The following is a 26421-nucleotide window of genomic DNA, read 5'->3' as shown; positions in this document are numbered from 1 at the left end:
GTGTAAAAGGTCCAATGCAGCTATTTTTATTTCAATATCAAATCATTTCTGGCTCACATTTATGTATCTTAATGTGATTGTTTTCAATTAAAATACCATTTACCGAAGCGCCCGCTCCATCATCGCCAACTACTTCCTCTTCGACTGGCAGAACTTCACCATGTTCTTCCGGTGTGGGCATCATACACATTCCCAATCAGAAAAACATCCCCTTAGCCAAGACATACCCCCAACCTCTTCAGTGATTTGAGGCCTCGGGGTCGATCACCACCCACTCCACAAGCTGGTTGTCCTCCTCTGTGAGAACTAGTTCGATCTCGTTAACGTTGTAGGTCTGGGAACTGAACACAGACATCCGTAGACACAGTCACGGTCGTCCATTACTGTTTACGAGACAGCATGCTGAAAGGAGACATTAGCATGTTTGTTAGGAGTATTGTCCCTGGCCTGGCTGACAGGGAGAGATTGAAGAAGTGAAAAAAATCGGAATATTAAAGTACCTTCCTTTCTTAAACTGTTGTTATTTTCTGGGACTGTTTTTAAAAAATTAGGATCAGGTGGACGAATGCAAAAACACAGACCTTTACCTATCAGTAAGCTGTCTATCATGTTGACCAACTTGTTCTTCCTCATACTTGTTGTTTAAATCACTGTGTAATATATCCTCTATATATTCCCTAAAAAAACAAATGCAAAGTTCTCTCAACATCTATCGCTCTCTCGTTCTCTCTCGTTCTCTCTCTCTTTCTAGCCAGAATTGTTCTAAGCAGCATATCTGGAAGTCATGACACTATTCATATGAACTCTAGCTCTCTACTGTTGCCAGAGAATGGGGAGTGGATCATCAAGCACAGGCCTGCTAAGAAGCTGATTAACCAGCTCTACACTAAAGATAAGTTAGAGTACCAGGAAGGGGTGTTCTTCCTGATCATCCATCAACTGACTGACTCTCTCTGTGGTTGTGGGGTTCCAGAAGTGCACCGTGTCCATCATGATCCTCCTGGCCCAGGCTGTCTTCCTCATCCTTCTAGAAACCTCCCAGGCTCTTATAGGAAAGTAAGGCCAATTTAACCACAGAGATCCTATTAAATGAGTTATTATGGGAAGTATTATTGACATTGTGAACCTGTATTGTCTCAATGGCTTCTGATAATATAAAGGTGTATATGTCTTTGCAGGTACCTGCTGTTCTGTGATGTCTGTCAACACCATCGTAGAAATGAACTGAGTCGTGTGCAAAAGTGTCTCTATGGACCCCCAATACCAACCTTGTCTCAGAGCATTTCATATCATCCTGTATGTAAATCGGAGACAAGCAATTTAGTATGATATGACACGTTCCGTCTGGTATGTATTAATTTGTGGATGTCCATCAGGCATTCATATAATATGTTACTAATTACAACTCATATTATATGTTATGAATTTGCCAAACGTACAATATGTTATGAATTTACAAAACTTACAATATGTTACAAATTATAGATAGATGGCTAATATTAGCTAGCTGGCTAACGTTAGCTAGGTGAGGGGTTAAGGTTAATGTCAGGATTTAGTTTAGGAGTTAGGTTAAAGGGTTAAGGTTAGGGAAAAGGTTAGCTAAAAGGGTTACAATTAGGGTTAGGGAAAAGGGAAGCTAACATGCTAAGTAGTTGCAAAGTAGCTAAAAAGTATGAAGTAGTTGAATTGTTGCTAATGATTTAAAATGCTTAAAAAAAAAATCAAACTCACAACCTTTGGGTTTCTAGACGCACACCATTCACCCCGACCAACCACCTTAAGTAACCATCTGACTTATCTACGGTAATCATACTAAACATAACATATCATACTAATTAGAGAGTCACGAATTGACTTTACTATGTTAAATCTAGTCTATGAGACCAGGCTGCCAATACATACATCAAGACAAATAAAGTCAGGAAGGTAAGACTGGAAGACTGTGATCAGCAAGTTTGTCGAAAGCGTTCATGCCTCAAATACATCTCATAATACATGGGCATTATGAGATGGCTTGTTGTTAGGCCATAAAGGAAAGTTTGGCTGCTCTGGTGGTGTTGACCTTTGACCTTGTTGACTTCATGTCCTGCTAAACCTCCTGCCTTGGCTTCTGAGGATGCAGATCCGACCGGATGCAGATCCAGTAATGGTCACAGTACCAACGGAGGGCGTAACATATTTCTAGTCCCCTGCCAGAGCTGCAGCTCCCTGGGACTCATCCCCAAGGCGGAGGAATACACCATGAATACAGCCCGGTTGGAACTCATCCCCAAGGCGGAGGAATACACCATGAATACAGCCCGGTTGGAACTCATGTTCTACAAGCTCAAAGAGGGACAGCCTGATGAAATCTGCACTGGAGAAGACCTGTGAGTAGGGTTACTAGGATATTTTCCAGGGGAATATGGGGAATTGATGGGAATCTTTGGTTCCACTGTACCTACCCTGCACTTACAGTTAAGGGTTGAACCAGGATGTTGACATAAAGCTAAGGTTAGGGTTAAGGTTAGAGCTAGGGTTAGGGTTAAGGTTAGAGCTAGGGTTGGGGTTAAGGTTAGAGCTAGAGCTAGGGTTAAGGTTAGGGTTAGAGCTAGGGTTAGGGTTAAGGTTAGAGCTAGGGTTGGGGTTAAGGTTAGAGCTAGGGTTAGGGTTAAGGTGGGAGCTAGGGTTGGGGTTAAGGTTAGAGCTAGGGTTAGGGTTAAGGTGGGAGCTAGGGTTAGGGTTAAGGTTAGAGCTAGGGTTAGGTTAAATGAGTAACAGACGAATCTGGTGTGCACTGGCACAGGCAACCCCTTTAGGATAAATGGTGAGACTTATGTATTATATACTTTATGTGACTAGGGAAAGCTATAAAAGGAAGACCAAAGTAAGACATTAAAATAAGGCTTAAGTTAAAAGCCAGAAATTCTAAGCTAAGAAAAAAGGCCAAGTGCCAAATTCAGAGCGGTGGTCTAGGATTAAAATAAATATAGAGAGTGTAGAGATTCAAAATAGATGTAGAGATTCAAATTAGATATGGAAGTGTAGGGACATAAGGTTAGGGTTAAAAATTAGGCTGAAGATTTGAAAGCCATAGGTTAAGGTCCAAATTCAAATTCGGGTTACCATAAGGGTCCGAGTTAAAATACAGGTCAAGGTTGAGTTAAAATCAGATATGAGGGTCTAAGGGTTTAAGGTTAGGGTTAGGGTTATGTTCAGGCATGGGGGTCCCAGGGTTAGGGTGAGGAATTAGGGTAACTTGGGGTTAAGGTTAGCATTCGGGTTGGGGTTAAGGTTAGGATCAGGATTAGGGTTAAGGTCAGGGTTAGGGTTAGGGTTAGATTCAATAAGTAAGGTTAGGCATGAGGGTCTCAGGGTTAGGGTGAGGGGTTGGGGTAACTAGGGGTTAAGGTTAGAATTCAGGTTAGGGTTAGGGTCTACCAGGTGAGCCACCCAATGAGTACAAGAATAAAATAAATAAATAAGTAAATCAAAAAAGTTCCATAGTTCCATCAAACAAAGGCAAAACTCAAAATAAGTGCTATAAAATATCCAAACAATCAAATAAAACCACACCACACTAAAAGATCAAGGATATGATACAAATAAGTGCCATCGTTTTTATGGTCCGTAAATAGATCCATAAATAAATCATTAAATAAAAAACAATCATAAGTGCTATCAGACAATGGCAAATCCATCATGGACAATACCATAAACAAACATTTATAATGAGTGGCTCTCCACCGGCCCCCACCACCTCCCCTCTTCCCTCCCCCACCCCAAATAGCCATGTCACTACACCAAAGATGACCCCTGGGGGGGGGGGTTAAGGTTAGAGCTAGGGTTAGGGTTAAGGTTAGAGTTAGGGTTAGAGGGTTAGGGTTAAGGTTAGAGCTAGGGTTAGGGTTAGAGGGTTAGGGTTAGAGGGTTAGGGTTAGGGTTAAGGTTAGAGGGTTAGGGTTAAGGTTAGAGCTAGGGTTAGGGTTAAGGTTAGAGCTAGGGTTAGGGTTAAGGTTAGAGCTAGGTTTAGGGTTAAGGTTAGAGCTAGGGTTAAGGTTAGAGCTAGGGTTAAGGTTAGAGTTAGGGTTAAGGTTAGAGGGTTAGGGTTAAGGTTAGGGTTAAGGTTAGAGGGTTAGGGTTAAGGTTAGAGGGTTAGGGTTAAGGTTAGAGGGTTAGGGTTAAGGTTAGAGGGTTAGGGTTAAGGTTAGGGTTAGGGTTAAGGTTAGAGTTAGGGTTAAGGTTAGAGTTAAGGTTAGGGTTAGGGGGTTAGGGTTAAGGTTAGGGTTAGAGGGTTAGGGTTAGAGTTAGAGGGTTAGGGTTAAGGTTAGAGTTAGAATCCACGCATCCTCTCAATCCTCTCACTCTCTCGCTGCAGTGTCCCCGCGCCAAAAAGGACACCAGGTCTCTCTCTGTGACGCACATCGCAACCGTCTACCTGCTTCTCTACCTTTTAGACAAGCTGCACGGCGAAATGGACGGTCAGAAAAGCAAAGTTGGAGCAGAGAGGGAGAGAATAAAAAGAGAAAGGCCCTTGCCACAGACGCAGCTAAATGCTGCAAAATAAGCGACATGTTCGCCAGTAAGGGACCAGGTCAGTCAAAAACACACACACTGATACACACACACGACACCCAGCATGGCTAGCTAAGTAGCCTAGCTAATAATGGTGACACAGCAGACGGTAGGCTAAACAGTTTGCACGTCTTACGTCTTCAGGAATTACATCATAGCAATGAGTGCAACATAGCGATCAAAATATGACATTGAAGGCAATATGTTTCAACGAGTAAAAAATAGTAAACCTAGACTATGGACTTGCCAGGACTCGGTCATGACTCATGCCACATAAGCTGGAGAAAGTGCACATCCACTGTACAGTGAAACAGGCTACAGTAACGTAACCATGATACATCCATGAACGTAACACAGTAAGTAGCCTGTGTGACACAGCACAGGAAATGACAAAGATCATTAGCACCATTAGTACCCGCATTACAAGTTACTACAATAATTTAGCGCTCTGGGAAAAATGAAGAGACCCCCCCTTTTTACAGAGCCGTATTAATGTAGCCTACTGATACCCTAATGAAAGGTGGAGGAGGAAGCAGCAGCAGAACTGGAGATGATGGTCAGTTCAGAGTCAGACTCAGAGCAGGAACCTTCAGGTACAACTGAAGAGCACAAACCTAAACATGTATTGATTATTTTCCCCGTCCTCAGTCCAAGGATTTTGACTTATTTTTTCAGTAACACCCAAAACAAACCGCTCAAAGAGTAATTCCCAATGTATTCCACTCCGAAGATGTGAGGACAGGAGACACAGACGGCTGGTGGGCCAAAGACGAGGCCTTGAGGAAAGTATTTGGAAGCTTTGCAAAGCCTGCCCGTTCCCTTTACGAGGATGTGGTCATCACTATGGAAAGAATTGAGCAGGATGTGACCATTAAACCTGCCATCCGAAGCAAAGCCCAAGGGTACAAGGATGCTCTCCTAAAGGGTACAAGGATGCTCTCCTAAAGGGTACAAGGATGCTCTCCTAAAGGGTACAAGGATGCTCTCCTAAAGGGTACAAGGATGCTCTCCTAAAGGGTACAAGGATGCTCTCCTAAACGGTACAAGGAAGCTCTCCTAAAGTATGAAACCATACCTACAGCTGAGGTTTTTCTCAGGATTTTCGAGCCTATTGCTAATGCAGACATGGACTACAAAATCAAGATCCACAATGTGGTACTGGACACTGTTGTTGAATGTATTCACCGCCGTTATGCAGCAAATGCAGCTCTGTTTGCAGACGTCTCCTGCATGACTCCAAAGCATTTTCCTGAGATCAGAGAAAAGGGCCTTCCAAAGACAGCCATGAAGGAGCTCGGCAAATGCTTACTGTTATTTGATGAACACGCCCCTGTTGAGGCATTGCAGGCTGAACTGATCAGCACAACAGTGGGAAAGACTGAAACAGTCAGCATTGGAGGAGTACAACACCAGGGCTGCCAGTGATGAATCAGGGGAAGGGTTTGAGGATCCTGATGAAAGGGTGGAGTTGGTGAGCAGAAGTTGTTCTACATGTAAAAACTGCCCGATATGTTGCCATCTTCTCCTGCTCACGGATGCGTATCACATAATTATTTTGGGCTACAAGTTCCCCTATCCATCACTCAGGTGGCTTGCGAGAGGACCTTCTCCACCCTGACATTCGTGAAGAACCGCCTAAGAACCTCCCTTACTCAAGAGAACCTTGAAGCATCCTTTTGATGGCAACAGAGAAGGAGATCCTTATGGGACTTGACGAAGCTGACATCATTGACAAGATGGCAGAGAGCAGTGAGTTGCTGCTCTGCCTACTGGTAGTGGTAATTACTTAATGGTTACTCGTAGCTATGCTATGACTCTGACAAAGGTGAAATAAAAGTTGCTGTGAGTTCAAGATTTTGTTCTAAGGCATGTTTTTTGGACTTTCGTATTATACTTGCAGTTATGTAGCCAATGTTCAATTTCATTGACTCAGTGTATAGATGTGTGTATTGTGTGCTGTTTACTTTATGGACACCAGTTAGTGAACATTGTAATCTAAAAAAAAATGTAGAGGAGTGCTTTTTCGGCTTTTGTATTATACTTGTTGTAGCTTGTGTTCAAGTTCAGTGAATGTGTGATACTTTTGCTATGCTTGATGCTTGAATAAGAAGATAATCATTTGAACATTTGAGCTAACTCTGTATATCTCCTTGTCTTTTAAAAAAAAGTGTAGGCTAATAGTTTTGTGTGTCTAGCCTTGTACATTTGTATGTGCTATGATTGGTGTATTCCTAGAGAGTGTTTGAGGGTGCACCCATAGCCAATAGCATACCTTGAGAACTCAGTGTTCAGAGAGGCTACATGTTGGTCAGCCCCAAACGTTTGTATTTTGTCATGTGAATAACTTTCTTCCCAGTTACATCAACAAATAGGGTTAGCCTACAAAATTAGCGGTCTAGTGGTTTGTGTGAACAGGGTGGCCTGGGATGGAGTCAAATTCCGTGCCGGAATGATTGTTTCAGTCCTCCCCTGACAATGAGTACCTACAATACTTGTTGCACTGTACTGACAGGAATAATGACACATTAATAAGGACAGTGTCATGTCAAATGTTACAACATGTTCCATTTTAGCAGCAAGAACATTTCAAACAATATGTATCGGTTGATTTCTTATCACTATAGCTCTCTGTTTGACATTTGACCCTATATATCGGTCTGGAGGGGGGTACGACCCAAGAATTGGGGGCCAGACTGGCCTAGGCTTCACCGGAGGTGCGCCAGTGTTTGGCATCCTACAAACATACCGCTGAGAGTGCCCAGCAACAAAATGACTTAGAGAGTGTGAGTCTCCCCAAAGTGTTGCACCCACCTGGGTGATGCACGGCTACTGTTTTGTGCCAGAAGATGTGGTTCCTGGTTGGACGGGTGATTGACAGAGTGTGCTTGATCACCATGGCGCTGTCGTTCCTCATGGGTACCATTGGAAGTGCCTTCCTCCTTTATAGGGAATAACAATCCCTCTAGGAATGAAACTGGAGCAAATCTACTGGGGTAACACTATATGAAAGGGCATGACATATACATAAACAAGGAGGCATGTAATGAATGGGGTTTAGCACCGGTTTGTGTGACTAGAGAATGCTTTGAAAGATCTATGGTTATGTATGCACTGGGGGTCTGAGACTGAAACTAAACCATGTGGGTCTGTCACAGGTTTTGCAGTCTATGAGTTTGCTCATTCACTGAGATGAGAAGGGTTTTGGCAGTAGATACCCGTGCTGTGTACAGAGGGCTTGACCATAGGCACTGATGCCTTATATGCTAGAAGCATGATATGTGTGATTCAGAGCAATGGTTGAAGGTGTTTTTAAACAGAGATATTACCACGGAGTAATATGCAACATTTTTATCACACTGGTAACAATTCCAAGATGGCGCAGCAGTCATGTGTTTGTCTTGTCCCATGTAAATAGTCTGTTTCTTCTGGGGTTTTTCCGTATATATCTTCATCTCACTTTCCATCTACGAACTAAATATACTTTCCTGTAACCCGCCTCACCCAATGTGGTACGGATCTGCTATTTTTATACTTTATTACCGGAACCTCCATCGGCAGCTAGCCAGCTAACTAGCTATTAGTCATTGTTAGCCACTGCTAGCGGTCTTCACCTTTAGCTCGGACACCAGCCAGCCTTAGTTTGGTCAATTCCTGCCAGTTTGCACAGCGCGATATCAACCCAGAGCATATCGGACTGCTTTTCTCTACCACATCGCCGGATTCCTGCCGCAAGCTCTGGACCATTACACTGGATCATCGCAGCTAGCTGCAACCGAGTGGCTAATGCCTCTGTCCCGAAGCAAGCACTAGTTAGCCTTGAGCTAGCCTCGAGCTTGGCCCATCTCCCCGCTAGCCGACAAAGTATACCAGCTAATTCTTGGGCTACAATACCTCTTTTGCCAATTGGCCTACCTGGTTAAATAAAAAATAAATATGTACTTACTTTAAGGCAACCATCATTCTTCATGTTTTTTGTAAAATGGTTGACTTAATGATTTTTATTTTACTTGAAATCTAGTGTGTTGAACATAGTGTTTTTTGTTCAAATATTAACTTTTTCTTATTAAAGGTCATGGTATAACAACTTTTTGTTCACACATTCAACATCATTTCTAGAAATCAGCCAAACCTCCATGTAAGGATCAATGCCATTCATCATAACCAAAATGTAAGGATCAATGCCATTCATCATAACCAAATGCCAACCAATCACATTTGGGTTGTACAAATTCCGGAGGCATGGAGAGAGATGGGGGGTGTCTCCCTATACGCCCTCTCCCACACAGCCATCCCCCGATTCTCTCCTGCCCCCCTCACCCCCACCACCCACCCCCTCTCCCAGAAGCAGGATCTCAATTACATGGGTGAGTGGTGCCTTTCTGGCCAAACAAAAGAAAAATCCGGCTGGTTGGGATGGAAACTGGACGGGGCGAGACAGAGTCAGAGAGACCAGTGGGTTGAGAACCCCCCCCCACCACCCCCACCCCTCCATAACACTCCTCGCAAACACACACACACACCCCCACACACTAGAATGTTAAGATATAAGCCTACTTCACCCATCCCTTTTTTGTAAACCCAGATGCTTGCCTGCTAGACACTTACTTCAATCAAGAGATACCAGGGAGTGGACCTTAGACGGTAAGAGCTTGACAAATGGCAACATTTGTTTAAAAACATACTTACTTCCATCTATATTAATTGTTAACCACCAACACTGTACATACTTTGCTGTTATGTAACTTATCATGAAAATAATGTTGTGGAGGATTTTGTATATATTTTTTTTTACCATATGAGGAGAAAGACAGACAGAGAGGTTGATCTCATTCCATTGACCAGCGTTGAACAGCGTTCTTCTGGAGCGGAATACACAGGGCTTTCAAACAGAGTGTCACCACGACTGTGTAAGGAACAACTGTGCAATGTGCTACACTTTGCTCTGAGTCCATCCAGTCAGACTATGTGCAGTCGGTTTCAGACATGGGTTAGATACATGCTAAATGGCTCTAATACCTCTGTAGTTACACTAATTACTCAAGTAGCAACGGAAGCAATACCTTAATAAAATGGCGTTACTAGAGTAACTACGGTGCAACTACAATGGTTTGAGAAACAAAGTGTAAAGAGCAACTTAAAGTGTCATCAAATACGAATCGACAGTGGTATTGTAGATTGTGACAGGTTTTCAATAGGAGATGGATGTAGTGGTTTCAGTGATGCTGTGACGTGAATATGAAATAGCCAGGAGCCACTGTGTTGCTTCCCCACTCCGTCTTCAGGGAGGTGAGATTGTCCTAGTGCCAGGGATGTGTTGACTGTGGAGGCAGACACATGTTTAGAGACATTCGTTTTTTTGTTAATTTTGGGGTCAATCCTTTGGATTGTTCTGATCTAATTAGCAGATTATTGGGGTTAATACTGTGATAATATTGGGATAAAGTGAGTGATAGACAATTCCATCTCAATTCCAATATTTCCTCATTGAAGAGCATTGATGACAATTGGAATTTCAGTGTACTTCCTGAATTGAGAATAGACTGGGATTAAAATGTAATTGACCCATAGAGAATGATAGAGGACTCTTTTTTACTTTGTATCTGTCCCATTTTGGTGTCTGTTTTGGAGTCCTCTATTTATATATATAAATATAAATCCCTAACCTTGAACAGAACTTCCTGTCATTACTTCCTGCATCCTGTCCCAGACTATGTCAGCAGTGACCACCCAGCCCCTTCCCTTCGGCCGTCTGGAGAGAGAGAAGCACATCGAGAGGCTCTTCAGAGCCTTCCACAGTCAAAGGAGGCTCTCCACCAATCCCCAGGGTTTGCCTGGCTCCATACCCCACCACGGGGCACCTGACCTGGGCTCAGAGGACCAGCAGCAGGGCCTAGGCCCTGGAGGTCCGGGGGGTAAAGGGGAGAATGGCCACATGAGGCCCAGGGCTTCTGGAGGGCCAGAGATAGCAGGGGAGCAGTGGTTGAATGGTGTGGGTGGACAGGAGGGTCTGGTTCTCCTGGACGCAGTCAGCCAACTACGTATCACAGCCAGGCCAGAGCTGCAAGGTTAGTGCAACTTCATGTGTGAAATATACAGTTACATCAGATTAAAGAATGATTTTCTGCTAACAATTTGCCTATGGATTCTATCAGACACGGTATGAGTGTGTATTAGTGATAGTCCCTCTGACCTGGTCATGTCATGCTGCTGTGTTCCAGGTCCACAATGTGTGTCCCGCAGGACCTACAGCATTGCCACCGGGGACAGCAGTGAGCAGCTCTTTGTGGCTGTAGAAGGTACAATACTAACAGTAACATACAGCCATTACACGTATAGTGTAATGTGTCTGCAGACAGACAGAGCTGTGGCCATAGAATAGTATCTATAGAATATAATTTTATTGTCCACCTGGGATGGACATTTTTCTAGTTACCATTTCATTATTCAAACTGGGCCCTCTGTGTTTCTCCTTCTCAGAGAGTTCCTGTATGTGTCTGCAGTGCTGCGGTCCGGCCCGGTCCTGCTCCCTACAAGGTTTTGACCGCCAGGCCCGCCAGGTCTTCCTGTTTGAAAGACCCCTCAGGGTGGACGCGTGCTGCCTTGGCTGCTGCTTGATGGAAATGAGGGTCTACACCCCCAAACGGCAGCTCATAGGGAGCGTACGACAGCGGTAGGTCTATTCTGAAATCAACCTCTACCTCTCTCCCAGAATACTTCTAACATTTATCCCTACCCCCACTCACTCCAGAAACAAAACGCTGTGCAACGGACAACGAAAAGAGTGTTTGTTAATGTTCAGATAGTCCCTCCATTTCAGACTGTTTCCTCTTTTTGAATACGACCCAGGACTGTAAATAGAATGGGTGATGCTCCTCTCTCCTCTCTCCTGCCCAGTCTCTAGGGAGGATAAACTGGGGGGAGTTAGCACAGCTGTCTGGATGGATAACCTGGGTTGCTGGTGTCCTGGGTGGGGAGGAATGTGGCTTCATTCTGTCACAACTCCCACCGAAGTCGGTCTCTCTCCTTGTTCGGGCGGTGTTCGACGATCGACGTCACCGGCCATTTCCATTACATTTTCCATTTGTTTTGTCTTGTTTTCCAGCACACCTGGTTTACATCCCCTCATTACCATACGTGTATATTATCCTCTGTTCCCTCCATATCTGTGTGTGGTTTTGTTTGTTCGTTATGTGTGTGACGCTACAGGCTGGTTTTGCGCCGGGTATTGTTAACCCGTGGTTTTGTTATTTTCTACCATGTTGTGTGATTTTGTGCGCTACCGCTTTTTCCTTGGGCCAGAGTTGTGACGCAGTTGTGTCTGGCTGTTTTCCTCTCTGCCTGATTAAAGTGTTCACTCATCTCTGCTCTCCTGCACCTGACTTCCTTCGACCAGTTGCGCCCACTCTGACACATTCCTACTCGGAAAAACAGCGGCTGCGCCTATTTTTTCCCCTCATTACATCACCATTTCCACACCACTCAATCAAAATGGTGGCTAATTTAGTGGAAAAAATGGAAAAGACTGTAGGCCGAGTTATTTTTGACCAAATGCCCACCCCCTCTCCATCGTTTCCTCTATTTCTCTCTCTCTCGCTCTCTCTGAAATGCCCAAACTCTCTCTTGCGTTCCATCTCTCTTTCCCTCGCTCTCTATGAAATGCCCAACCCCTCTCTTTCCCTCTCTCTCCCAAGTATTTCTCTAGGGCTAGAAGAGGTCTCCTTTGTGTGTTCATTTAGTAGAGCTTGCAGACAAGGCCACCAGAATCACTGTATCTAATTAACAGAGCTCAGAGCAAAGTAGAAGTTTAAATGAGATCTGTGTTGTATCTCTATTCTACAGTATGGAGGGGTCACCCCGGTAGACCTCTTATGACACCAAGTGGAAAATGGTCTCAGTGGTGCAATGCAATAGAAAACTGACCAGCTGAAACCTTAATCATCCAACCGACCATGCAACCAATCAACCCACGCTAGAAATACAAAACAACAAGAACAATCATCACCCAGGATTGGTCTCTTATCAGCGTCTGTGAGTGGGTGCAGGAGGGGTTGTGTGTATGGAGGGAGGTGTGTGTGTTCACCAGTTGTACCTGTTAACAGATGGAGTATGTTCACCCCTCTCCTGGAAGTGTGTGATTCTGATGGAACCTCCACTATAAGAATCCAGGGATCATGCTGCCCCTACCGATGCCTCTCTAACCAAGAATTCCAGGTCATTATCATTTCAGGTCATTACCAGCCATTATCTGATTGACTTTGATTGGTCGGATATTTGGTTGATTATCATATTATTTAATTAATTTTAGAATAATTATTTCATTAGGTAATTTATGCCATATTCAAATATCTGTTTCATCACTTCCGTTCTACTGTATGCATTTTTATCTCTTTGTCAAACATCAGGTGGTCTCAGCCATCGGTGAGAAAATTGGCTCCATATGGAAGAAATGGCCTGGGTTTAACGAAGAGTGCAACATGGATCATGAATACTTTGGGTTAGAGGGTGAGTTATCCTTCGTTTACACCCGAAGCCATATAGTTAAACCTTGGCTTAATAGCTTTATCTTCAAAACAAATAGAAGTATCTACTGTTCAAGAACACGGCAAAACCCCCTCTCCTCCTAAAATGTCTCAATCCTGCAGTTCCACAGGATATGACATCACAGACCAAACTTCTTCTGCTGGCGGCCACGTTCCTACTGGTAAGCACAAAGAAAAACTCCCACAAAATACTGTGGGAATCAATGAATACAACGTGAACCTGACAAACTCTGTGCTCCCTACATTGATCCTTCCATCTCTCTCTCTCTCTCTCTCTCTCTCTCTCTCTCTCTCTCTCTCTTCTCTCCCTTTCTCTCTCTCTTTAGAATTATATGTTCTTTGAGATGAGCTGAACCGGCACCAGACAATCAGAGATGAGAAAATGTAGGTAATCAAAAGTGGACCATGAGAACTGCAGAAGCCAAATGACCATCGGCGAGTTTCACAGCTTCGCCCGATGCCACGCATCATCAGAGATTGAACACATGGACAGTTGTTTGGGGGAGGGGTGCAAATGTTAGCGACACCAAAGATGTACTAGCCTGCATGGCATGGCCTCCTTTCCTTTATTTAGTTCTCATTTAGTTGTCCTAGTAGAAGAGATACATCCAATAAATCTTAATAGATACCTTGCATTGGCTTATGCTCCCATCACAACAATTTGACTGACTGACAATCAGTTCAAACTATCTTTGTTTGGAAAGATACGTTTTCTTCATCCAACATACGCCACTGGTGACATCACAGAATAGAACACTAAAGCCATTGGTTAGCAGCAGATGCATAATCAACATTTATTGCTATAATCCATCAGGTGTATATCCATCAGACAGTACTTTCCTCGTTTTGACAAGACACCCTTTTTCCAGCACCACCCACCCAATCCTGGGCAGTATTTCATCAGGGGGGAGAAGATAGAAGGAGCCCCAAGCTCTGGCCTGGGACTCCTTCTACCCCGGGGAAAATATCACAGCAGGGCCACCATTCTAGCCTGGTCCCAGATCTGTTGGTGATTTTGACTAACTCCATGATCATTGTCAAGCCAAACTGTTTTGCATGAGGAGTTGGCAAGAGAGCAGAAACAGACTGACACTCAGGCTACAACCATTCCACACTGGAGAGATTATGTTGTCACAGATGACATTGTTACAACATTGTTACATTGTTGTTAGAGTTGTATTGTTATGTCCATCTTCACTGTGGGATCTTGAAAGGCATTTAGAATGTTTCATCTGGGTTGGGTCCGTCTCGAGGCCAGGCACAGTGATATAGGCAGCTAGGCAGTCCATTCTAAAGAGGCCGGTTCACGTTACCCACGGTCCCCCTTTAGGATGGTCCCCATCCTTTGGGTTGAAAACTTTCTGGTCAAAGGTAAAGAATCAAGTTCTCGATTCTCGTTAAGTAAATAGATTTTCTCAAAAGGACATAGCTTTTTCTAGAAATATATTTTTGTACGCCATAATATTTCTAGTTTAAATGACTAGAGGCATTGTAGTTAAAATACTGCACTATAATAAAATAACTTCCACCTGCAACCCTGTTTAGTTTCAGAGTTTAAAAAAAAAACAGATACATTTTCTCTGCTGTACATTTAAAACTCTACCAGAGGGAACTGTGATTGTGCTACACAATGATGAATATACTGCCTATACCTATTTATGGGAAGGGTTTGGTTTAATATTCTGTTAGAAGAAGATTCCGTCAACAGTCATTGGACAAATCACCAAATGCTTGTCGCACAGTCTCCCTCTGTTGGCAGATCAGGGACAGTGTCACTTGAAAAAAATACATCCACTGAGGTTTCATTCATCTCTGACTGACAGGCAGATAAAAAAGCTCCAACCAACCGACAGCTTGGTTCCGTGTTCCGTACAGTAGATTCCATGAGCCATAGAAAGGAAGGCCACTGTCCCCCCCTCTCTTTTATCTCCCTATCTCTCCCTCGCTGTCGCCATGTAAAACAGTACTGATCCTTAAAGGTATTATTCCTCCGGATTTCATCCAAAAGACACTACACACAAATCTAGAGATATGAGAGAGAGACAAACATCAACAGAGACAGTTAGGTTATTGAAACACTCAGTTCCTATAATTGACTACTAGCGTACTAATGCAGCAGGACTAATAATAGTACTGACCGTGACTAGTGTCATGATTTCCATGCCCAGAGGCACAACAGAGGTACGAACATGAGGCAAGCCAGTGTGTGCATGTAGGAATATGAATTAAGACATAGCCGCTCCTACCCTTGGCAGAAACTCACAGCTTTAGAGACTAGCGACCACCAACAGCGTTCACCAGACCATGGAAGTCCTCCCAGGCCCTGAGAACAGACAGAACCCCCCCCAGGTATCACAGGCGGTGTTAGCCTAATGAGCTAAAGCCTAGTAGCTCAGGCATTAGCTCTGTGTTTGTGTGTGTGTGTTTTTACTTGATGCTGTCGGTGTGTGTCTTGTACTCCATAATGGTGTTGGGTGGTAGGTTGAGGACCCTACGTAGAGTGTCTCTGATCCGGGTAATGGTGGCCTGGTCACTGGCTGTCTTGTTCCAGATGGAGATGATGTCCTCCTGGAGGAAAGACATGAGGGAAGCATGGTGTTGGCAACAATAGACACTGGAACAGTGAATGTGTGTGTGCGTGTGTTTGCACGTCTGGCTCTATGTATGTGTGTACCTGGAAGCGTACAGACACCACAGCGCCACAGATCTCCCCCCCCACCATGAACTGTTCCCCCAGCATGGCCAGAATCAGATTCTCCCAGCAACGAGACGCCAGGCCCTTCCTCAGCCGGATGATCCACTTCCCACCTAGCTTATTAGCATCGTCCTAGAGAGACACAGAGAGAAGATAGACAAGGCCATTAGGCAGGAAACAAATGTGTCATATTCATTAGGGCACACCGAAACAAAATGTTCTGCAATTGAAAAGGAAAATGAACATTCCTTATTAGTTTAGGCAGTCCCTTCCTGATCACGTCTGTTTTCTTCTATTTGCTTCCTAATGAATACAACCCTGGTAATGGTATAACAGTATCAACAGGTGAAGACTGATCTAAGGTCAGCTGAGTGAGCTCATAAAGGTAAGGATAGATCAAAAGAATACAGGAATACAGGAAGCGAGACATCCCACTCCCCCAATGAAAAGTAGACAAGACCCAGCTGCTATCGCATTGGTGTCTATGGGAGAGCCACCCACTTAAGTAGACAGAAACTGAAAAAGATGTTCAATGGTAAACGGCCTGAGTGAACTATCTCCATTTATCCACCATCTTTGCTACCCACCTCCCACATGGGTTTGATACCTTCCTTGAAAAGGTGGAAGTCGCTGTGGCCAGTCAGGTCGCCCGGGCGGATCATGTGACTGTAGAAACGCCAGAACTGCTCCACCTGGTGGACCAGAGGACAGATTTAGTCTAGAACCCAAGAAATATACTAAACTAGATCCGCTGAGTCTAGAAACTGCAAAGGTGAAAGGCAAAGAACAATGGTTCCCAAAAGGGACTGACGGAGGCGAAGCTGCCGATCTGTTTGATGTTGGACTCGTAGCTCTGGGTGCTGGCAGGCCGGCCGGGGGTGCGTCTGGAGTACCAGAAGGAGTAGTTATACTGGAGGGGGTGCTCCCCTACCCCTGGAACTGCAATCTGAACAACAGAGCAGAGACAGACAAGATATGGTCATTTAGCAGGCACTTTTATCCTAAAGTAATTTATCCTTTATTTAACTAGGCAAGTCAGTTAAGAACAAATTCTTATTTACAATGAAGGCCTACCACGACCAAACCTGGACGACACTGGGACAATTGTGCACCGCTCTATGGGAATCCCAATCACGGCCGGATGTGATACAGCCTGGATTCGAACCATGGACTGAAGAGACGCCTCTTGCACTGAGATGCAGAGCCTTAGACCACTGTGCCACTTATTCACACTTATAGCCTTCAGGAAGTATTCACCCCTTACCTTTTTCTATGTTGTTGTGTTAGAGCCTGAATTTACAATGGATGATAATATATATATATATAAATGTATATATGTGTATATATATATGTATATATATATAAATGTATATATGTATATATATATGTATAAATGTATATATGTATATATAAATGTATATATGTATATATATATATGTATATATATATAAATATATATATATATAAATGTATATATGTATATATAAATGTATATATGTATATATATATATATGTGTATATATATATATACACATTTATACATATATATATATATATATATGTATAAATGTATATATGTATATATAAATGTATATATGTATATATATATATATGTATATATATATATAAATATATATATATATAAATGTATATATATATATAAATGTATATATATATATAAATGTATATATGTATATATATATATATATGTATATATATATATATAAATGTATATATATATATAAATGTTATAGTTGGGTATGGAAATCTCAGAATTTTGGTGGCCTTCCTGAGCCAGTGGGAGAACTTGCACAATTGGTGGCTGACTAAATACTTGTTTGCCCCACTGTATATATATATGGGTGGGGCAAACAAGTATTTAGTCAGCCACCAATTGTGCAAGTTCTCCCACTGGCTCAGGAAGGCCACCAAAAATTCTGAGATTTCCATACCCAACTATAACATTTACCGTCAAGATAGAACTGCCAAAGGGGGAGGAGTTGCAGTCTACTGCAGAGATAGCCTGCAAAGTAATGTCATACTTTCCAGGTCCATACCCAAACAGTTGGAACTACTAATTAAAAAAATTACTCTCTCCAGAAATAAGTCTCTCACTGTTGCCGCCTGCTATACCAACCCCCCTCAGCTCCCAGCTGTGCCCTGGACACCATTTATGAATTGATCGCCCCCCATCTAGCTTCAGAGTTTGTTCTGTTAGGTGACCTAAACTGGGATATGCTTAACACCCCGGCAGTCCTACAATCTAAGCTAGATGCCCTCAATCTCACACAAATCATCAAGGAACCCACCAGGTACAACCCTAAATCTGTAAACAAGGGCACCCTCATAGACGTCATCCTGACCAACTGGCCCTCCAAATACACCTCCGCTGTCTTCAACCAGGATCTCAGCGATCACTGCCTCATTGCCTGTATCCGCTACGGAGCCGCAGTCAAACGACCACCCCTCATCACTGTCAAACGCTCCCTAAAACATTTCTGTGAGCAGGCCTTTTTAATGGACCTGGCCCAGGTATCCGGGAAGGACATTGACCTCATCCCGTCAGTTGAGGTTGCCTGGTCATTCTTTAAAAGTAACTTCCTCACCATTTTAGATAAGCATGCTCCATTCAAAAAATGCAGAACTAAGAACAGATATAGCCCTTGGTTCACTCCAGACCTGACTTCCCTCGACCAGCACAAAAACATTCTGTGGCGGACTGCAATAGCATCGAATAGTCCCCGCGATATGCAACTGTTCAGGGAAGTCAGGAACCAATACACGCAGTCAGTCAGGAAAGCTAAGGCCAGCTTCTTCAGGCAGAAATTTGCATCCTGTAGCTCCAACTCCAAAAAGTTCTGGGACACTGTGAAATCCATGGAGAACAAGAGCACCTCCTCCCCCAGCTGCCCACTGCACTGAGGCTAGGTAGCACGGTCACCACCGATAAATCCATGATTATCAAAAACTTCAACAAGCATTTCTCAACGGCTGGCCATGCCTTCCGCCTGGCTACTCCAACCTCGGCCAACAGCTCCGTCCCCCCCGCAGCTACCCGCCCCAAGCCTCTCCAGGTTCTCCTTTACCCAAATCCAGATAGCAGATGTTCTGAAAGAGCTGCAAAACCTGGACCTGTACAAATCAGCTGGGCTTGACAATCTGGGCCCTATTTCTGAAACTATCCGCCGCCATTGTCGCAACCCCTATTACCAGCCTGTTCAACCTCTCTTTCATATCGTCTGAGATCCCCAAGGATTGGAAAGCTGCCGCAGTCATCCCCCTCTTCAAAGGGGGAGACACCCTGGACCCAAACTGTTACAGACCTATATCCATCCTGCCCTGCCTATCGAAGGTCTTCGAAAGCCAAGTCAACAAACAGGTCACTGACCATCTCGAATCCCACCGTACCTTCTCCGCTGTGCAATCTGGTTTCCGAGCCGGTCACAGGTGCACCTCAGCCACGCTCAAGGTACTAAACGATATCATAACCACCATCGATAAAAGACAGTACTGTGCAGCCGTCTTCATCGACCTTGCCAAGGCTTTTGACTCTGTCAATCACCATATTCTTATCGGCAGACTCAGTAACCTCGGTTTTTCTGATGACTGCCGTGCCTGGTTCACCAACTACTTTGCAGACAGAGTTCAGTGTGTCAAATCGGAGGGCATGCTGTCCGGTCCTCTGGCAGTCTCTATGGGGGTACCACAGGGTTCAATTCTCGGGCCGACTGTTTCTCTGTATATATCAATGATGTTGCTCTTGCTGCAGGCGATTCCCTGATCCACCTCTACGCAGACGACACCATTCTATATACTTCCGGCCCGTCCTTGGACACTGTGCTATCTAACCCCCAAACGAGCTTCAATGCCATACAACACTCCTTCCGTGGCCTCCAACTGCTCTTAAACGCTAGTAAAACCAAATGCATGCTTTTCAACCGATCGCCGCCTGACTAGCATCACCACCCTGGATGGTTCCGACCTTGAATATGTGGACATCTATAAGTAACTAGGTGTCTGGCTAGACTGTAAACTCTCCTTCCAGACTCATATCAAACATCTCCAATCGAAAATCAAATCTAGAGTCGGCTTTCTATTCCGGAACAAAGCCTCCTTCACTCAAGCTGCCAAACTTACCCTAGTAAAACTGACTATCCTACCGATCCTCGACTCATCTACAAAATAGCTTCCAACACTCTACTCAGCAAACTGGATGCAGTTTATCACAGTGCCATCCATTTTGTCACTAAAGCACCTTATACCACCCACCACTGCGACCTGTATACTCTAGTCGGCTGGCCCCCGCTACATATTCGTCGCCAGACCCACTGGCTCCAGGTCATCTACAAGTCCATGATAGGTAAAGCTCCGCCTTATCTCAGTTCACTGGTCACGATGGCAACACCCACCCGCAGCACGCGCTCCAGCAGGTGTATCTCACTGATCATCCCTAAAGCCAACACCCCATTTGGCCGCCTTTCGTTCCAGTTCTCTGCTGCCTGTGACTGGAACGAATTGCAAAAATCGCTGAAGTTGGAGACTTATTCGCCAACTTCAAACATCTGCTATCTGAGCAGCTAACCGATCGCTGCAGCTGTACAGTCTATCGGTAAATAGCCCACCCATTTTTACCTACCTCATCCCCATACTGTTTTTATTTATTTACTTTTCTGCTCTTTTGCACACCAAATATCTCTACCTGTACTTGACCATCTGATCATTTATCACTCCAGTGTTAATCTGCAAAATTGTAATTATTCGCCTACGTCCTCATGCCTTTTGCACACAATGTATACAATGTGTATAGACTCTCTTTTTTTCTACTGTGTTATTGACTTGTTAATTGTTTACTCCATGTGTAACTCTGTGTTGTCTGTTCACACTGCTATGCTTTATCTTGGTCAGGTCGCAGTTGCAAATGAGAACTTGTTCTCAACTAGCCTACTTGGTTAAATAAAGGTGAAATAAAAAAAATAAAAAACTTAAAGATGAGAGGCCTGTAATTTTCATCATATGTACACTTCAACCATGACAGACAAAAAAAAAGAATGACTCACAACTGAAATCACTGCCAAAGGTGCTTCTACAAAGTACTGACTCAAGGGTGTGAATACTTATGTAAATTCAATATTTATGTAGTTATTTTCAATACATTTGCAAAAATGTATAAAAACATGTTTTCACTTTGTCATTATCGGGTATTGTGTGCAGATAGGTGAGAAATAAACATTTTTGAATAGATTTTGAATTCAGGCTGTAACAAAATGTGGAAAGGTTCCAATCTATAGTATTGGAGAAAAGTTGAAAAAAACTGACCCTCCGTTACATCGTGACGTGTCATGTCGTAACGTACAGCACGCATAAAGCTACTATTTCTGTCTTACAATCTCTCTCCACCAGGTGTAGCACTTCTCTCATCGTTTAAAAACAAGAAATGGACAGTGACAGGGTAAGGGGGGATACCTAGTCAATTGTACAACTGAATGCATTCATTTTTTGCATCATCACTGCAAGCCATCATGACTCTCAAAAGCCGTGACAGCCGCTGTTTACTTCTGAAGATAACTTTAGCGCAGCCCTAAAATCCTGATTCAAATTTGACACAAATCTTCAAATAGTGTTTTATTTACATTTTAAAGGTGATAAGTTGGACAGATCGGGTGAAAAAAAAACATTGTGTTTATACTTTTTCATAATGACAAGTTTGATGTCCGACGACTATAGAACATTCATGATGTCACCGTGACAACTGTCTACAGACATGACGATACACGTAGTTTAAACCAGCCTTTAGTCTTGAAATCTTTGGTTGTTTAGTACACTACCTTACTCACTCTGTTTAGCACATGGCAGCACATGATTCCTTAAAGAGATGGGTGGGGCTAAGGCTTAAGAGGGTGTGAACGATGCTGAATGGGTGTAGACAAAGAAGACCTCTCCAGTAGGTGTACCAAAATGTACCAAGAGACATTTTCTCAAAAGTGGGGTTTTCAAGCTTATCAACTTTTAAAGCAGAATTACTTTTCATTGTTCCTCAACTGTAGTGTATGATATACAATTGTTTTGCTCGAAGTTTATACTTTTATCCAGTGTTAAAAACACCATTTCAATTTGTGCTACATAAGACTGAATCGAGCCGGTCGGTCACATTTAGAGGTCTACCGATTATGATTTTTCAACACCGATTCCGATTATTGGAGGACCAAAAAAAAGCTGATTAATCGGAGGATTTTTATTAATTTATTTGTAATAATGACAATTACAACAATACTGAATGAACACTTATTTTAACTTAATATAATACATCAATAAAAATCAATTTAGCCTCAAATAAATAATGAAACATGTTACATTTGGTTTAAATAATGCAAAAATAAAGTGTTGGAGAAGTAAAAGTGCAATATGTGCCATGTAAAAAAGCTAACATTTGAGTTCCTTGCTCAGAACATGAGAACATATTAAAGTTGGTGGTTCCTTTTAACGTTACCTAACGCAGGACACGCTAGATAAACTAGTAATATCATCAACCATGTGTAGTTATAACTAGTGATTATGATTGATTGATTGTTTTTTATAAGATAAGTTTAATGCTAGTTAGCAACTTACCTTGGCTTCTACTGCATTCGCATAACAGGCAGGCTCCTCGTGGAGTGCAATGAGAGGCAAGTGGTTGAGTGTTGGACTAGTTAACTGTAAGGTTGCAAGATTGGATCCCCCGAGCTGACAAGGTGTAAATCTGTTGTTTTGCCCCTGAACAAGGCAGTTAACCCACCGTTCCTAGGCCGTCATTGAAAATAAGAATGTGTTCTTAACTGACTTGCCGAGTTAAATTATAGTATACAATTTTTCTTTTTTAAATAGGCAAAATTGGCACCCAAAAATACAGATTTCCGATTGTTATGAAAACTTGAAATCGGCCCTAATTAAACTGCCATTCCGATTAATCGGTCGAGCTCTAGTCACATATATATATTTTATTTTTTGGGTTGTGGGGTGGTGCCCCGTGGCCCCAAATGCAGTAGTCCGACCTTGGCTCTAACAAACTGAGCCGTCACATCTATAATGTATCTAATTTAGAAAGCATAACAAACAATACATACTGTGGCATTATATTTGGGCGACACACACACCTTCTTCTTGGCAGTGTTCTGATCATTGTCCTCATCATTGTCATTTTTTTCCTTCTCACAGTCTTTCTGTGAGCCTTGATCCTGGTCGTGGTCCCCACTGTCATCATCTTTCAGACTGAACACACAGAATCAAAATCAGAATTGCCTTTATTCGCCAGGTGCACTTACATATACCAGGAATTTGACCTTGTGAGATAATAAACAGTACACAGACAGAATATATGGAGGATAAACAGTACACAGACAGAACATATGGAGGATAAACAGTACACAGACAGAATATATGGAGGATAAACAGTACACAGACAGAATATATGGAGGATAAACAGTACACAGACAGAATATATGGAGGATAAACAGTACACAGACAGAATATATGGAAGATAAACAGGATAGATAGAATATATGGAGGATAAACAGGATAGATAGAACATATGGAGGATAAACAGTACACAGACAGAATATATGGAAGATAAACAGGATAGATAGAATATATGGAGGATAAACAGGATAGATAGAACATATGGAGGATAAACAGTACACAGACAGAACATATGGAGGATAAACAGTACACAGACAGAATATATGGAGGATAAACAGTACACAGACAGAATATGTGGAGGATAAACAGTACACAGACAGAATATATGGAGGATAAACAGTACACAGATAGAACATATGGAGGATAAACAGTACACAGACAGAACATATGGAGGATAAACAGTACACAGACAGAATATATGGAGGATAAACAGTACACAGACAGAATATATGGAGGATAAACAGTACACAGACAGAATATATGGAGGATAAACAGTACACAGACAGAATATATGGAGGATAAACAGTACACAGACAGAATATATGGAGGATAAACAGGATAGATAGAATATATAGAGGAGAGGAAATGGGATATCTAGTCAGTGAGGAGAACAAGACCACAAGATACTGTACAGAACCTTATCAAAAATACAATGGGACATCATGACAAGAGTAATCCATCCCACCCACAGATATGCTGTACTCATGCACATAAGCAAAGCATGATATTGAACTGTAATTACTTACAACAATGAAGGTCCTTGTTGAGTACACACTTTGAATAGTCTTATCTAACTAGGTTATTGTCAAATATTAGTTACTACATTGAACAAAAATATAAATGCAACATGTAAAGTGTTGGTCCCATGTTTCATGAGCTGAAATAAAAGACCCCAGACATTTTCCATACACATAAAAAGCTTTTTTCTCTCAAATGTTTGTTTACAAATTTGTTTACATCCCTGTTAGTGAGCATTTCTCCTTTTCCAAGATAATCCATCCACCTGACAGTTGTGGCATATCAAGAAGCTGACTAAACAGCAAGATCATTACACTGATGCACCTTGTGCTGGGGACAATATAAGGCCATTCTAAAATGTGCAGTTTTGTCACGCAATACAATGCCACAGATGTCTCAAGTTTTGAGGGAGCGTGCAATTGGCATGCTGACTGCAGAAATGTCCACCAGAGCTGTTGCCAGAGAATTTAAGGTCAATTACTCTACGATAATTACTCAACTCTACGGTTGTTGTAGAAAATGTAGCAGTACGTTCAACCGGCCTCACAACTGAAAAACCACGTGTAACCACGCCAGCCCAGTCCCTCCACATCCGGCTTCTTCAACTGAGAGCCACCTGGGCGGCTGATGAAACTGTGGGTTTGCACAACTGAAAAAGATTCTGCATAAACTGTCAGAAACCGTCTCAGGGAAGCTCATCTTAGTGCTCATCGTCCTCACCAGGGTCTTGACCTGACTGCAGTTCGGCATCATAACCGACTTCAGTGGGCAAATGCTCACCTTTGATGGCCACTGGCACGCTGAAGAAGTGTGCTCTTCATGGATGAATCGCGGTGTCAAACCGGACAGATGGCAGACATCATGTACTGTATGGTGTCGTGTGGGCAAGCGGTTTAATGATGTCAACGTGTGCCCCATGGTGGAGTTGTGATTATGCTATGAATAGGCATAAGCTACGTACAACGAACACAATTGCATTTTATCGATGGCAATTTGAATGCATAGATCCTGAGGCCCATTGTCGTGCCGTTCATCTGCTCACCTTATGTCGCAAGGATCTGTACACAATTCCTAGAAGCTGAAAATGTCCCAGTCCGTCTACGGCCTGCATACTCACCTGACATGTCATCCATTGAGCATGTTTGGGGTGCTCTGGATCAACGTGCACAACAGTGTGTTCCAGTTCCTGAAAATATCCAGCAACTTGTAGCGCTGCATGAGGCAAATGGTGGTTTTCTGATTCATGCCCCTAAAAAATGTTTAAGGTATCTGTGACCAACATATGCATTCCCAAATCCATAGACTAGGGCCCAATGAATTTATTTAAATTGACTGATTTCCTTATATCAACTGTAACTCAGTAAAATCGTTGCAATTGTTGCATGTTGCATTTATATTTTTGTTCAGTGTACATGTACTAATTTATTACATTGTAACAATCACTATATACATGTGAATACTATAGGTCACAGCTGAAAGTGATTCGCTTTTCATTGCTTCGTATTTGTGTATAGTAACAGGGTCTTGTCAACATCTCTCACTAGCAATGTGGTCGAATGTGCAGTGCTGACATTTATAAGCATGTGCAACATTGTAGCACTGGTGAGTGGTTCCACAGTGGTTCCAATATACACATAACACACGGCTGCTTGTCGCTGTCAACGTTTCAAAGCGGAATAGCGTATTAACATTTGCTAAATAAAAACCTTTCCCCATCTGTCCCTCCTAAAATAACTAAATGTGATCAGGGGCATGGGGGATAGTTTTAGCCGACTCTGCGCGCACCTGCCCCTGATTTTCAACCACTTGCAAGCCGAGGATTCATCCACGGCCCGCGGGGCCTCAAGGCTAAAAGGGCTATCGCAAGAAGGGGCAAGCATTCCCTATTAAACGATTGATTCGTTGTCACCATGAATCTTGTTATGTGAAATGCGTAACTACGATGAGACGTGACAAGCACTCGCGTGTCCCCCAGTCCCTGCAAGGCATGCAGACCAGACCGGACACACCTCTTTCTCTCCAAGCAACCCACGAGCAAGGCATAGCCCTAATTGCTCAACGAATTTGCATTCACAGCGGGGCGCCCATTGTCCACCAAATATTCAAAATAGCTTTGATTACTCACGCATCAAATTTGTTGTTCATTATTCTCTAGGTGGGGTGGGAGTCTTCAGAGTCCGACCACAGCTCCCTGAATTCCGCAGGAACGGCGGCGCGCACGAACGAAGCGGGGCACGCGCGCGTAGGCTACAGTATCGTGCGATGTTGACGTGCCCCAGAGAGCATATCGCCTACAGATTAATGAGTAGATGGCCCCACAGTAGCAGAATACAGTTGGGTGTGTTGCAGAAAACGTACTGTCCCTCATCTGTGGACACTAGAGTATATGGAGTAGTTATTGTGATCCTCAAGACATGTTGTGTGTATGTAAAGCATTGTGTG

General features: G+C 43.1%; 2 protein-coding genes and 1 pseudogene across 8 annotated transcripts; 2 read left to right on the top strand and 1 right to left on the bottom strand.

Moving 5' to 3' along the window:
* The first annotated feature begins 798 nt into the window (after window positions 1-798).
* Window positions 799-7572, top strand: LOC127907692 (acetylcholine receptor subunit gamma-like; annotated as a pseudogene).
* Window positions 7573-9057: 1485 nt separating this feature from the next.
* On the top strand, window positions 9058-13727 carry LOC118394912 (phospholipid scramblase 1). Of its 3 annotated transcripts, none has more exons than XM_035788567.2 (9): window positions 9058-9195; window positions 9355-9461; window positions 10262-10619; window positions 10773-10850; window positions 11032-11224; window positions 12654-12765; window positions 12957-13056; window positions 13197-13255; window positions 13421-13727. In XM_035788567.2, the coding sequence occupies exons 3-9, from the start codon at window positions 10265-10267 to the stop codon at window positions 13445-13447; spliced, it is 924 nt and encodes a 307-aa protein (XP_035644460.1). In that variant the 5' UTR covers window positions 9058-9195; window positions 9355-9461; window positions 10262-10264; the 3' UTR covers window positions 13448-13727. The 3 variants fall into 3 exon arrangements, with proteins under 3 accessions (XP_035644460.1, XP_035644461.1, XP_052319967.1); XM_035788568.2 differs by having other exon boundaries at window positions 10227-10619; XM_052464007.1 differs by lacking the exon at window positions 9058-9195 and having other exon boundaries at window positions 9211-9461.
* A 132-nt stretch (window positions 13728-13859) lies between these two features.
* eif4e2 (eukaryotic translation initiation factor 4E family member 2) lies at window positions 13860-26214 on the bottom strand. 5 transcript variants are annotated; one of them, XM_035788569.1, is made up of 8 exons: window positions 26105-26214; window positions 22890-23034; window positions 16601-16735; window positions 16377-16481; window positions 15769-15921; window positions 15526-15662; window positions 15341-15417; window positions 13860-15117 (listed from the first exon to the last, which is right to left on the bottom strand). In XM_035788569.1, the coding sequence occupies exons 1-7, from the start codon at window positions 26122-26124 to the stop codon at window positions 15369-15371; spliced, it is 744 nt and encodes a 247-aa protein (XP_035644462.1). In that variant the 5' UTR covers window positions 26125-26214; the 3' UTR covers window positions 13860-15117; window positions 15341-15368. The 5 variants fall into 5 exon arrangements, with proteins under 5 accessions (XP_035644462.1, XP_035644466.1, XP_035644465.1 ...); XM_035788573.2 differs by having other exon boundaries at window positions 15358-15417; window positions 15590-15662; window positions 26105-26186; XM_035788572.2 differs by having other exon boundaries at window positions 15590-15662; window positions 26105-26185.
* Window positions 26215-26421: the final 207 nt, after the last annotated feature.

The sequence above is a fragment of the Oncorhynchus keta genome, chromosome 15 (assembly GCF_023373465.1).
Source record: "Oncorhynchus keta strain PuntledgeMale-10-30-2019 chromosome 15, Oket_V2, whole genome shotgun sequence".
In the NCBI taxonomy this organism is placed as follows: domain Eukaryota; kingdom Metazoa; phylum Chordata; class Actinopteri; order Salmoniformes; family Salmonidae; genus Oncorhynchus; species Oncorhynchus keta.
This window is presented reverse-complemented; position numbering and strand designations above follow the sequence as displayed.